Raw genomic sequence first — 14,047 nt, forward strand, 5'->3', positions numbered from 1 at the left:
GGCCACAGTGGGGGGAGCTTCCTGCAATCTGTGGTTAAAATAAAGAGAAGTCCCAGGAACAGTCTGGAGGAGGAAAGGGAAAAGGAGGTAGACAAAAAATGAAAGGAAGCTGAACATAGAGACTCAAAATGTTCAATAAACACATACTTAAGATATAAAATAAATAAGTATTTCAATGTATAAAGTCATAAATGTGTAAAACTGAACATGAAACTATAAAATACTATATAAACAGTATGCTGTGCCAAACTCAGTTTGCTACTTTCTATTTATCCTGCTTCTTTTCACAATAATATGCTGGTCATTTATATCATTCCAGCAATTTTTATTTCAAGATGTCCTTTTCTCTCTTCGCTCTTCAAATTAGCATGAGAAACTCTCAGGGTTGTGCACATTCATTATATAAACAAAACCTCAACAATGTCAGAGTGTTTTACGCAATCATCTCACCACGGAGACTCTCAGGGCCTCAGGTGTGTTTATGTGTGTGTGTGCAGGTGCTTTGTGAGCTCGACTGAGGAAAAGGGAGAAGAGGGGAGGTATGTCAGGGAGAGGATGACGAGGGACTGAGCTCCATCTCCTGTCCACAAAACGTTTCCGAGTGCTTTCCGATATTTAGGAAGTCAGATCTTCTCGTCATGATGAGCAGCTTATGAAATGTCAGAGCAGCCAGGTAACTAGACAAATCAATAATGTCTTTGCTTGGTTGTCTCACAGGTAAATCCAATCCAAATAATTCTATGTTTGACTGAATTACAAACTGCTCTGCATGTCTTATTTTCAGTTTAGGTTTTTGACTCAGACAAAGAATGGCCAACTGTCCGTGTAAATTTGTTTGAGTGTTTTGTCTTGTTTTTTTTTTAATCTTCGACCTTCTCTGAAATGTCCAACCAGCTATGAAAAAGAAAAATGAAGCTTGAGTCAATAATAAATCCATTTGAGTCTCCAGACTGAGCAGCATCAAACAAGTTGCTGCACCACTACAGTGAATACAAATGCTCACATTATTAGAAATCCAAGACTGGGTTTTTGACATTTTATAGCCTTGAATCCAGCAGCCTTGAAGAAAAGATTGGACATTCATAAAAGCATTCATGAGTCAGAGTGTGGATTCGGGAGACTGATCACATAGTAAGACATCTGCTGCAGTGACAGGGTGATGATTTAGATCCCAATCGGGACACATGTGAATGATCTATAGACTGTGACAGTGGGAGAAACCAGCTAGAGGACAGATTGTAGGGGAGAGGCTCACTGGGAGCTGATGATTGGCTCATTTTGTAAGAGCTGAACTATAATTAATTAGGGTTAGTTCTAGTTCTGTTTCTTGTGGGTTTTATTGTGCATTTGTGCACCTGAAAATGGGCATTTTTTTTTCTCTACCAACATGTATCCCAAACAGGATGAAGTCTTTCTCTATTGCTCTTTTAACAACTTGCATTTAACCTGCTTGGAAGTGGTGGAAGGGGGTAGAATATTGCTCACATCTTCTAAAAAAAATCAGCTTGCCCCTTGTCCAGGAAGATCACCTCTCTGACTTTGAAGACATCTGTATGTCCAAGACGTGTCAAAACTCAAACTTTGTTTTCATGTTTAGTTCCTTGTTATCAGTCATTAGTCATTTAGCGGTATTATTTTTTTGGACTCAAACTGGGAATATTGGTCACTGTCTTGAACCTCCAGGCCACCAGGGTGACCCCTCCATCAGTTTTATTATTATAACTGAACACTAAAAATCACGTGATGATTTCATGTAATCCTGGAAATGTTCAAAAATGTGCAGATGGCTGCAGCTCTCAGTCATCACAATCAAGTAAATGTTAATGTAGAAACCCAGTGAGCACTGATGCGCAGGTAAAAAGACAAACTGGGCTATCACATGACTTTAAACACAGGTATCAATGTAATTAAACGGTCATGACTTAGTCTTGTCTCATACAAATCACCACAGCAGATACCCACATTATATACAGGGTCCAGGAGCTGCTGTGAACACACGATGTTTATAGTAAAGAGGGGAACTGCGACCAAATAAAAAGCTTTTCAATCTCAACGAGCATCATCCTGATCAGGGATTATGTGAAACCCATCCAGGAAAATAGAAGATGGACTTTAAAAAAAAATAAATAAATAAAAAAAAAAAAAAAAAAAAAAAAAAAAAAAATATATATATATATATATATATATATATATATATATATATATATATATATATAACATGCAAATAAACTCATTCAAACACTTAATTTCAAAATAAGGACACTGGCTCCACCACAAGCTGTTTTTTCTTCACCTGTTCGTTACGTGTCCTGCCTCAGCTCAGCGCCGCGTTGCCTTGCACCTGCAGCAAAGATCGTGCTGAAAGTTGTGGATGTAATAATCTCCTGCCCGCGGTGAGAGAAAGACTGTTTGTCTGGTAAGAGTCGATCTGGAGGCTGCAATGAGCGTCAGCCACAGATTCCCCGCAAACAAAATACTGTAAAGTGAAGTCCAAGACGTGAGGTCGGTTCCACGCTCCAGCGGAACAAACAGAGTCAGACGCCTGGTCCCGCTCTGCTGCCTGATTGCAAATACTGAGAGAGAGAGAGAGAGAGAGAGAGAGAGAGAGAGAGGGAGGGATGGCGTGTGTGTGTGTGTGTGTGCGTGTGTGTGTGTGTGTGTGAGAATGAGTGAGTGAAGTGTTTCAGGACCAAGGACAGCTCCACTCAGCTCTGACAGGAACTGAGACAGCTGCCTGTTGAGGTGATGGACTTCACTTATGCAGGAGACAGAAAATACAAGACATAGGCTACCTGTGGGCCACACACACACACACACACACACACACACACGCACACGCACTGAACGCTTGTACTGTGTGAGTGTGAGTATTTTGTTCTAAAAGCAACATAAACATGAGAGAGAGGCACCTAGAGGGCACCTTCACAGGATTTATTTTCGAGACTGCAAAAGATCTGGGTGCTTTTTTTTCCCAATAGGGCACACTGCAGGGAAGAATCCATTTGGCTGGTGTGTATTGTAATGTAGCATTTCTTGCTTTGTCTGAAATTTACTAAGAAAGACCCCCTACGATCAGTGGTGGAGGTAGAACAGATCATTTACTTAGGTAAAAGTGCCAATACAAGGATGTAAAAAAAACTCCATTACGAGTAAAAGAAGTAAAAGTATTATCAGAAAAAATGACTTAAAATGATGAGAAGTAAATCAATATGTTTGTAGATAAGCAGCCTTTGATTTGCTGTAGCTGGTCATGGTGCAGCTGGTTTGTCTTCTTTATGTACAGTTGTACATAAAAATGACAAATGCATTAATGTCTGATCATTTGGAAAGCAACGCATATAACGGTTACTTTACACTGAACACTTCCTCCCAAAATAGAACAGAGCAGATGAGTATTTTTCATACTTTATTTATACACAGTATCCGTCATACCACAATGAACAGAGGAACAAGAAGAATCAGGTTAACAAAAGCAGGGGCAGTGTAGGGAAACGCATACAAACATCCCTGTGGCTCTAATTGTAGCCTTTAGTGGTGCTGTACCCTGATCGGCCTAACGTTTCATTATCTCTGTCATGGGTCCAAAGGTTAATGTTTTTTTTATTATTATTTTTTTCTCTCTTCTGATACAGATTCTCAATGTGAGACATGTAAACATTCAGTTTTCTCTTAACCTTTAAAATAAATCTCATTTTGGTCCAGACGCGACAGCAGTGCAGTCTATATGTTAAATAAGTAATTCAGACGTTAAGAGCTGTGGTACAGCAGATAGCTTTTCTAAATTTGGCAGTTTTACAAAACCTCACTGTTGTAGCTTTGTGTGCCGCAGTAGTAGCTTCTCAAAAAGAAAAGAAAAAAAAACAAACAAAAAAAACAAAAACTGCTGGACAAATCTGACTGGAAACAAAAAGACTCAGTTTGGCACCATGAAACAAAAAAAGCCAACAGAAACATTTCACACATATTTGTCTGTTTAAAATTCAGCTTTTTAGCCAAACAGGTTGGGCTACATGACAGCGAGTGGGAAGAGACGATGAGCAGAAAAGCGAACGATGCTCGTTGGACTGGTTTGTCTCACTCTGTGCAACAAGATGGGGAAAACTCCATGCTCCACAGCGGGGATCTCTGTATCATGCAGGGGTCTTTCTCATGCTTAGATCAGGCCTCGCCTGAGGCATGCACACGATATATAAAGAAAAGACGTTTTTTTCTGAAATCCTCACACCATTAACTTGGTTTTGAATTCAGTTTGTTACAGAAGGAGTCAGCCCTGAGACGACCAAGGCAAGAGGGCATTCAACCGTTTCACGCACAGGAGGTGCTGCATATTCTCTATATGACACTGAGTAGTAGAAAACAATGGATAAATAGTGGAAATACATATAACAAGGTTTGCTGATACCAAAGCTACCAAAGATTCAGCCAAACGTTATATATCTCTTCTTAGGAGTAATCTAAACATAGAAATGTTCAAACGGTCTACGGTAATAAAAGCACATTCAGTTCATAGTATAAAATCTGCAAGTAACTTCTCTTTTTGAAACATCTCGTTTGAAACATATTTACAAAAAAAAAAGAAAAAAGAAAAGGTTGACATACAATAGGACGTAAAAGTTAAGCCGAACATAAAACAGGAACAAAACCTTTCGCCTTAACAATTAGAAACTTCTTCTTCAGAATGAGACTCTGCAAAACATACAACAATTATATATTAACATAGTTTATATCATAATACTAAACTTTACAATGATACCAGACGTGTACTGCATCCTATAGTCTACTGCTCATACAGAGTCAGAAAATAAGCATGCAACAGAGATCTGCTTTGTGCATATGGAAATAGCATCTTTATACTTTAAAATACTGTCTCTTTGATCCACAGTTTTCTGACCCTATATCCTGCATTCACCCACCATAGGCAACATCCACAGCATTGAAAAGGCCTAGACAGCTTGTAACTGTAAGCAGAATGTGCTTCTGTTTCTCCATGTTGAGTTGGATCTACCGTAGTTCCACGTCCTACAAAACGACAGATATAAACAGTCCCTGTGTATGGGACATATTGTGTTGACACTGTTGGGAAGGCCAGGGGGGCTGGGGGGAGACATTACAAGGACTTGAAGAACTGCAATAGAAATGTTTTTTTTCCACTTCTACTTTGGCACTCATGTAACAGTATAATACCTCTTTTTTTTTGGAGTATATATAAATATAATATACACACTTAGCAGTTCAGAAGTAGATAAAGCCGGGACAGAGCAGAAAAATATGTTCTGTTCTTGTCGTGCATTGCAGCTTGTTGCGTAGTCAGATGGGGAACATAAGTGGGATGAGAAGGATCTTGCATGTTTAATACATAATGGGATAGTGACTGATACTGAGACACGTTCATACACGAGAAAAAGGGCTGCAGCTTTTTGAGAAACACAGATATAGATTCAGAATAAAGAACGCATCGTGAGATGTTTGGGGAAATGATGCAGAAGTATCAGTGCCGTGTAGTTTTTCGCTCACTTCAGATTGTACTTAACATCGTTTTAACACTTAGCTCCCCTCTCCTCAGTCGTTTCTGTACACAGATATTGATAACTAGTAGACAGAACACTTTAGAGGATGGTATGAGTCTGTTGACAGCGGGATGTTTGTTGGAGTTTGGAAGGGTTCTGTATTCAGTGACAGTCCACGCTTTTTCACTTTCTGCACCCTCCTCATACCACGCTGTGCAGGGATGGATGGATGAACTGAGGGTTGATGTAGGAGAAGCCGGCAAACTCGCTCTGGTCGATGTTGGCGATGACCAGCTGGTCGGGAGGGGTCAGCACGGGCTGGGTACGCGTGAAAAACTTGTCGAAGTTTTCTGCCCCTTTGCCGCACTGAAAGAGATTAAAAGACTGTTAGATGTGTGAAAGGATCGATCGTTATTTTGATCTCTGGACTTTAAAAGACCAGAAAAAGAAGTTTGGTTAACAGTAACAGGATTGTGGGTTCATGATTAAAAGGCTTTTCCTCATGAGTCTTTTATTAGAAAGCTTCCCCGTGGTCCCAGGGGGAAGGTGGTGCAGGAAAATGTCAAAGCCTGATGTGTAGCTGGGCAGAAGTTGTAACTAGATTAGAAGCTAACCGTAAGCATCCACAGTGGAGGTCATCAGCATCAGCGTGCAGCTTCACTCGGGGCTATCATGTGTCTCATCCGGCTGAATATGAATATATATATATATATATTTGGGTGTGTGTGTGTGTGTGTGTGTGTGTGTGTGTGTGTGTATGTGTATATATATGGTTATTGCTGTGCACTACCACAGTCATGACACTTTTACAAGCAAAATAGACAAATTCCTTCAGAATGGTTATCACACAACAAAAACAAATCTGTAATTTACCGTGGATATCAGCACCTGTTGTTAGCAACGCATTTTCTCAGGAAACATATCAGCAAGTCAGGCATTTGCAGCTGCTCTGTAGTATTACAGAAGCCAAGCCGTAAACCTTTTTGTTTTGCAAGTCCCTTCGGTGCTATTAATGACGCAGTGTATGAGCTCACAACTGTGAGACACCACACAAAGCCCCCTGAATGGATGGATCCACTTTTAGCAAATGTTTTTTTCCCCTCTCTGTGAGTGGAGACAGATACATCCGCTGTGTAACCCTGCATTTACTGTGGCCCTTGTGTGGAAGTAAAGGGAACTCTGCTCTTAGAGAGCTATTTTTAATCCTCGGTGGCAGCGCTTGTGTTGCTTCGGGTGCTGCGGACAGCGAGAGGATGGAGGATGCGGGGGTCTGCAAACAGAGAAGGAGCGTTTGTGGTGACAGGAGGAGGTTTAGGTGTCGGGAGGGAGGGAGGGGCAGGTGTCAGTGGTAGAGGGGCGGGTGGCTACAGCTGGGATCCAGCCTCAAGCTCCGCTGGGCACATATAGGCCATTATGCTGGGTAAAAATGAATGGGAACACAGACATTCAATGTGCAGCCCTTGATGTATATGCACTTAAAGACTCTCTGAGGAAGTATCTGAATTGTTCGACAGTGATTCATTCAAGAATGAGACTGCTCTTATTTTTTCTGGTGATTTTCCATTTTTACACACACTCTGAATGACAGAAGGCAGGAATAAAAAAAAAAAAGAAAGAAATAAAACACACTTCTGGATGTTTTATGGTCATTTTCTGATATTGTTGTGCCCATTATTTTCTGTGATCATCTATCATCTCTTTCTGCATTTGGAAATACTTACCTGTTTTATATATTTCATGAACTGCACATATGAACCTGAATGACGTAAACAGCGTGGTGAATGAATAATACTCTACTGCAGCCTGCTCTCTTATTTTCTTCTTGTTCCTAGCATTAACATGAATGTATTGCTGCCAATGACTCTTACAAAAAACATTCATATAATAAAAAGCAGCGAAGGATGAAAGGCTTTTTTTTGACTCCCCCAGGAGTCGAACCTGCCACTTAGGACCCATGTGGTATGAGCCCTAACCACGTGGCTATCGGTCCTTGGTGCTCTTTTCTTGAATAATCTTGCTGTTAAATAACATTGCTGCCTTCGCAGAACTGTGCACACACTCACCACTTTGGGTTTAAATGGCGGTTGGATCTCTCTGTTGGCCAGGCGCTCCCAGTCGATGCGTCTGAAGAAGGCTTGCTCTCTGATGTCCCTCTCCCCCTCTGGGCCACAGCCCAGACGCTTTGACGGGTGTTTGGTCATCAGCTGGTGACAAACACAAGAAGGATTAGAAGATGTGACAGGGGCAGTTTGGTGCTAGAGGGAAAGAAAAGGTAAAAAATAGTGGTGAGAAAGAGAAAGAGTAAAACGCTGTCCTTGAAGCAAGCATATATATAAACGGTCCACTCTTTAATGCGTTATATTTTATTATCACGCCAGCAAAGTTAAGCAGAATCAGACCGACACTCCTACTGTGGCCACTCAACCAGCTTTAAAATAGTTGCAGGAAATTGCGCTGCCTTTTCTTGGCTCAATTTTTTTTCCATTCAGCAGCCACTTTTAATTTCAACCATCATTTTTTTTTGTAAATGAGATCTGAAGCAAACAATGAGGAGGGGTCAGGATAATCTCTTCTGTCACCAGCTCTGAGGTGGAGTATGTTATTAAAGACTTGATTGGACTGGGCCTGAATCTTAATTGAATCTTCTCTGGCGGCAACCATGACGCCGCTTCAGTGCAACGATGTCAGAAAAGTGATGCCCAGGTGTGACCAGAGACGGTGGTTGCTAAGTAAAGGACCATTTCTGAAAGCCATGGAGATCTGTGACTCGACTGTACCGACTGTGCTGAGGGAAAAACTAATTTCAAAATGACTTGAGAGATGATTAAACAGAAAACTAAAGCCACCTTTAGTGTCACAAAAATCTAACAATACAGCTAAAATGGATGCTATCACACCTACGACAAACAAAAATCTGAACCATCATATTACTGGTTTAGCAAGTTTTCTCCAAGCAAGAACCCACTGAGTGTTTGACCTCTCTCTCTCACAAGTCCCCAAACAATATTAAGGTGCAATGCTAAATCATCATGCCCCTTTAATTTCCAACAGTTCAGGCAATCATTAGTTTCATTTCTGTATTAAAGTATGAGAGCCACCTGTCAAACAGCTGCCTTTTTAATTGCCAAATTCCCTGTTATCCTTTTCACAGACTTCATGTTTCCAGCTTTAATTACTTTGATGAACAACAATAACAGCATGGCATCTGATGGCAATGCTTTTCAGTAGCTGACACCTAACTCTTGCATGTCAAAGCTTTTCAAAACAGGCACTGCTCTCTCTCTCTCTCTCTCTCTCTCTCTCTCTCTCTGACAAGGCAGCATAAACTTAACTTAGACAAAAATATAAAATGACTGATGGATTATGGAAGAAGTATCTGCATCTACATCAGAATTTAACTGAAAGCTGAGGTACAAATTGCTTTTTAAAATACGGTATTGTCCTTTAAACATGACTCACTCCCTTGCAGATGGACACAGCTTCTTTCGACATGGACTTGGGGTAGGACACATTGTGCTCCATGATGGACTGGAAGAGCTCATCCTCATCTTCTCCATCAAATGGAGGCTGAAGAGGACAAACACAGAGTCACAGAGCTTTGAGCGATTTCTGTACAAATGACATTTGCATTCATTGTCTTACAGCTGAAAAATGAACAACTAATCCTGTTGTATTTATTATTTTGTGCGTGTTTATGTGCGTGATCTATCATCAGTAGGAAACATATCTCACTAAACTGTTGCCTGGAAACTGGAAATCTTAACAAAACCAACTTTTCTCTTACTGTATGTGCCATTATTCAGTTTTTTTTGTCCCAAGGACAAAGCATGCTTTGTTGTTTTTCTCCTTTAAAATTAAATCAGCACAAAACCTGGAAAATGTAGTAAAAGCCAAACTCTCTATTACTGACTTCCTTCCTAAAATGGCTAGTCTCTGTCATTACCATGGGCAGGCTCCTTCATTTCTCAAAGAGCTGATAGTACCATATTATCCCAACAGATTGCTTCGTTCCCAGAATGCAGGTTTGCTTATGGTTCCCAAAATCTCTAAAAGTAGAATGGGAGGCCGAGCCTTTAGCTATCAGGCCACTCTCCTGCGGAACCAACTGCCAGTTTGGGTTCGGGAAGCAGACACCCTCTCTAATTTTAAAATTAAGCTTAAAACCTTTTTGTTTGACAAAGCTTAAAATGAGTTGTAGTTACAGTCCTAGTTATTTATTAAACTTATAGTTAGTCACAATTATCTCTATAGACACTGTTACAGTTAAGGATATAGCCCTTAGTAGGGCTGGCTCAGGCAACTGAACCATCCCCTAGTTATGCTGCTACAGGCCTAGGCTGCTGGGGGACATCCCATGATCTACTGCGCACTTCTTCTTCTTTCTCTCCTCAGACCCACTCTCAAATTTATTAGCCTTTATTCCATGTCATTAACTCTGTGTCCTCTCTGTCCCGTAGTCCTGTGTTTGTTTCTCTCTGGTCTCTCTGTCTCTCTACCTTTCTGCAGGTATCTCTGGCTCCAGAGCTGCATGTTCTGTGGTCCTGGCTCCACCCACCTGCTGCTGTTTATTGTTTACAATGATCCATTTCTAACACGTTTAATGTTCCATTCTGCTACAGATAAATATTGGATTAATATTCTTTGCAGGCTGTAATGTAAATAATTACCAGTCATGACAGCTTTTTGCCTCTGTGCTCTGTTTCCTATCATAACTGTAATCTGCTGAGCACACATTATCCACTAACTGTTCACTAACTGTAATGTAAATGCTGACCCTCTAACATCGTCCATTGTCTGTATTATGCTGCATGTCCTTCTCCCCCTCTCCTCCATTCCTAGCTGTCCTATCTTCCTCCTTTTCCTCCTTTCACCCAGCCCGGCCATCGGCAGGAGGGTCCCCCATCTGAGCCAGGTTCTGCTCAAGGTTTCTTCCTGTTAAAAGGGAGTTTTTCCTTGCCACTGTCGCCTTAAGTGCTTGCTCTGGGGTCAGGCATTGGGTCTCTGTAAAGCGCTTTGAGACAATTTTGATTGTGGAAGGCACTATATAAATAAAAGTGAATTGAATTGAATTGAAATTGAATTGAACATAGCTGCAGCTAGAAATTATTATTTTGCAATTAATCGATTAATCATTTGGTCTAAAATATCAGAGAACAGAGAAGAGCTTAAGATGACATCTACAAATTCCTTGTTTCATCCGACCAACAGTCTAAAATTCAATTTACAGTGACACAAAAAAGAGTTTTTTCTTGATAAATGACTTAAATCAGTCATTGAAATGGTTGTTGTTACAGCACAGTTTGAAGGTATACACACCACTAAATGTATGCCGCTAACTGGGGGATCATATAAAAACCATTATAGACCAGAACTGGTGCAGTAAACGTGAACATATTACCTGTCCTGCCAGCATCTCATACAGAAGAACTCCATAAGCCCACCAGTCAACTGATTTTCCATAGGGCTGATAAGCTATAATCTGACAGAGACAAAAAGTAAAAAAACTTGGAATTATCACAGATACACACAGACTACCATTTTCAGGAATGCAGGAAAGTGTAATTATTAACAGCTTCAGTGATAAAAGAAGAAGCTTTATCTCCGCTGCTCCAACCTGTCTCCATCCCCTCAATAGTGTTTGATTACTGGCAGGTAAAGATGAATGCTGCAGCGTCACACACGGCCCCAAAAGTGCAACAGAACAGACATCATAGTCGCACTGAAAGTAGCATTTCTCTCATCTAAACTCTAACCAATTCAACCACCATTAAATACAGTCAGCTATTTTGAGCTGCCATAACAAAGGCGCTTTCTCCTACCATCCAATTTGCCATCCTACACCTCCCTCCCACACACAGTCTACGCACAGACACACTCACACTCACACACACACACACACACACACACACACACACACAGACACACACACACACACACACACACACACACACACACACCATAATAATCAAGCAGAGGGCTAAAATCACAGCTGCACTCGCTTTTAACGGAGAGCAAGCAGCAATTTATACAGTTCACAAAGTTACAATCTGTGGTTCAGCTTTCATGAAAAAAAAAAAAATACACCCACATCCACACATCTTCTGCAAGTGTTTACAACATAGTCAATCAGAAAATATGACGATGTCTGCATCCTGTCAGAGGTTACTTCTTGGGATTAAAATTATAGGCCATAAATGGAAAATGTAAGAGGTTTCAGAAAGGCAAAGAGATGGCTCTGTAAGTCATTATAAAGTCATTAATGTCTTGGAAAAAAAATGCCTGTTGAGTAGCCGTGACTTATTAACACCATGAGGGATGGAAAGCCTGGGAGGTCCTGAAAACGGTTCCTATGAGAAACCAGGAGTAAGGGCTTCCCTCACCTCCCACCTGTGAGACACCGACACTCCCCCATGAGTCAGTACAGGGAAATGGGAGTGGACAGAAACAATCCCATTTCTCTGCACTGACTCATGTTCTTTACCTTACAATGAGAAAAAACTTAAAATCAGACTTATTTCATCCCAATATGAGCCTGTTTGGTTGTCTAACTTAGGCTACTTGGCTAGTTGGTTGTTTTTCTTTTTTATTTTTTTTTAATAACATTACTACTCCAGCTAGGGCATGCTAACAATTGCAACTTAGAGCAGATAAAGCTTGTAGTTGAGAAGAAAGGTCCCAAAAAAAAAATGCTGAATGATCCTTTGGTTTTTATTGAACTGTCCTTGTTGTTTCCCCAACACAGATATCTCACCTCCGGTGCAATGTAGTCCGGAGTGCCGCAGAAGGTGCGTGTGGTCATGCCCTCATACATGTTCTCCTTACACATGCCAAAGTCCGCTATCTTGATGTGACCCTCGGAGTCCAGCATCACGTTGTCAAGCTTCAGATCCCTGCAGCCGAGACAGGTTGAGAGCATTTACGTCTTTTTTTCTGTGTTGTTGTCATTCGCTGGGTAACAAACCAAAATTTGTTGGCTTGGAATCAATTTTCCTTTATCCTGCTTCCTCTCTGCCTTTTGCTCTTACACTTCTGCCTGTTTCATGTCGCAATTCTTCATTTTCTTCCCCTCAGTCACCACTTCAGTTGCCAAAAAACAAGGCTGGTGGGATCTGAGTTCGTAGTGTAAGGACCGAAGAGGAACAGGGTGACCTTAGTCTCGGTCAAGCACTTCATTCTGTTCTTTCTCTTTTTGCTTTTTGCATCAGGGTGATTAGTATGGATTTAAATTCTACTTTCTAAGAGCATCCAAGCTCTGCAGTTTAATCACAGACAAACCAGCAAGGTTAAATCTACAAATTCGTTTTTAATCTCTTTCTCTTACTCATGTTCTCTCTCCGAACCTGCTTACTTCTCCTCCCCTCTTCTTTCTCATTCTTTACATCTTTCCATTATCTCCTGATTCTCTTGTTTTTTGTCCACTTTTCTCTGCCCATCCATCTCTGTGTCCACACCACTTTATCATGTCTAGCTTTATCAAGTCCCCTGTGGCTCTGCATATCCTCACCTTCACCTTGTCTACCTTGTTTTTCTCCAATTTTCACCTCTTACGCTGCCTCAAAACTGTTTTCTGTGGGTTTCTTTTTTTCATATTTCTTCTGTCTCAGTTTTCAGTGACTCACACTCTGGTCCTTTGAATTTCAATACAAAGTCTTCACTTCAAGGAAACATCAAGTCTCTGTTCTTACCTTGTCTATCTTTTAAAGTAACCTCTATACTGATACATTCTTCTCTGCAATTGCTTGAAATAGAGTTTTATGCAATTCCATGTAATAAAACATGTTCATCTAAAAATCTGAGACGAATGTGATGCCTCATTAGTGTAAACCTGGCTTCCCCCCCGAGTCACTCACCTGTAGATGATTCCCTTTCGGTGCAGGAAAAACAAACCGACGGCAATCTCTGCGGCGTAAAACCTGCAAAATTCAAAAAAAGAAAGACATCTTCACAAAAGAAATTCATTCGTCACTGAATGATTCTACTGATTACAAGAAAAGCAATACCCTCACACGAGCCCTAAATATTAAATATTAATAAATCTTGTGACTTGGTGGACTGTTCATATCTGGATGGGGACCTTTGTTGCATGTCATTCCCCATCTCTCCTCTCCTTTAATTTCCTGTCGTCTCTCAACTACTGTCATCTAATAAGGGGATCAAATATCATTTATGGAATACCATAAATGTATGCACAAAAAATATCTTAAGTAATATATAGTATGAACTTGACGTGGCTATAAGGCATTTAATCTGCCTGCAGCATATCTTCATTATCCTTAAAACATTCAGTATGTCTCTGTGCGAACTATAGTGTCCTTACACTGCCTGTGGCTCCTTGAACTTGCCCATACGTTGGATATGATACATGAGGTCTCCTCCATTAATGTACTCCATCACAAAGTACAGCCGATCCTGCAAAAGAAAAAAAAAAAGGTTAGTCCAAAGAGCAGCTCTAAATAGATGACACCACAAAGAAAAGTACAGTAGACTTCAAAAAGAGCACTGCATTATGCCGAATGATCTTCAGGAAAAAAAATAGCACG

General features: G+C 40.7%; 1 protein-coding gene across 3 annotated transcripts in view; it reads right to left on the reverse strand.

The window, feature by feature from the left end:
* Positions 1–5,708: 5,708 nt before the first annotated feature.
* prkcab (protein kinase C, alpha, b) overlaps positions 5,709–14,047 on the reverse strand; it is an 83,870-nt gene continuing 75,531 nt past the window's right edge. For all 3 annotated transcript variants that reach the window (XM_041062097.1, XM_041062096.1, XM_041062095.1), the window contains 7 exons: positions 13,825–13,916; positions 13,358–13,420; positions 12,259–12,397; positions 10,906–10,986; positions 8,967–9,074; positions 7,571–7,711; positions 5,709–5,873 (listed from right to left, as the gene is read on the reverse strand). In XM_041062097.1, the coding sequence (XP_040918031.1) occupies positions 5,709–5,873; positions 7,571–7,711; positions 8,967–9,074; positions 10,906–10,986; positions 12,259–12,397; positions 13,358–13,420; positions 13,825–13,916 (789 nt within the window). The remainder of the gene's footprint in view (positions 5,874–7,570; positions 7,712–8,966; positions 9,075–10,905; positions 10,987–12,258; positions 12,398–13,357; positions 13,421–13,824; positions 13,917–14,047) is intronic.

Source organism: Toxotes jaculatrix, chromosome 18 (genome assembly GCF_017976425.1).
Source record: "Toxotes jaculatrix isolate fToxJac2 chromosome 18, fToxJac2.pri, whole genome shotgun sequence".
In the NCBI taxonomy this organism is placed as follows: Eukaryota; Metazoa; Chordata; class Actinopteri; family Toxotidae; genus Toxotes; species Toxotes jaculatrix.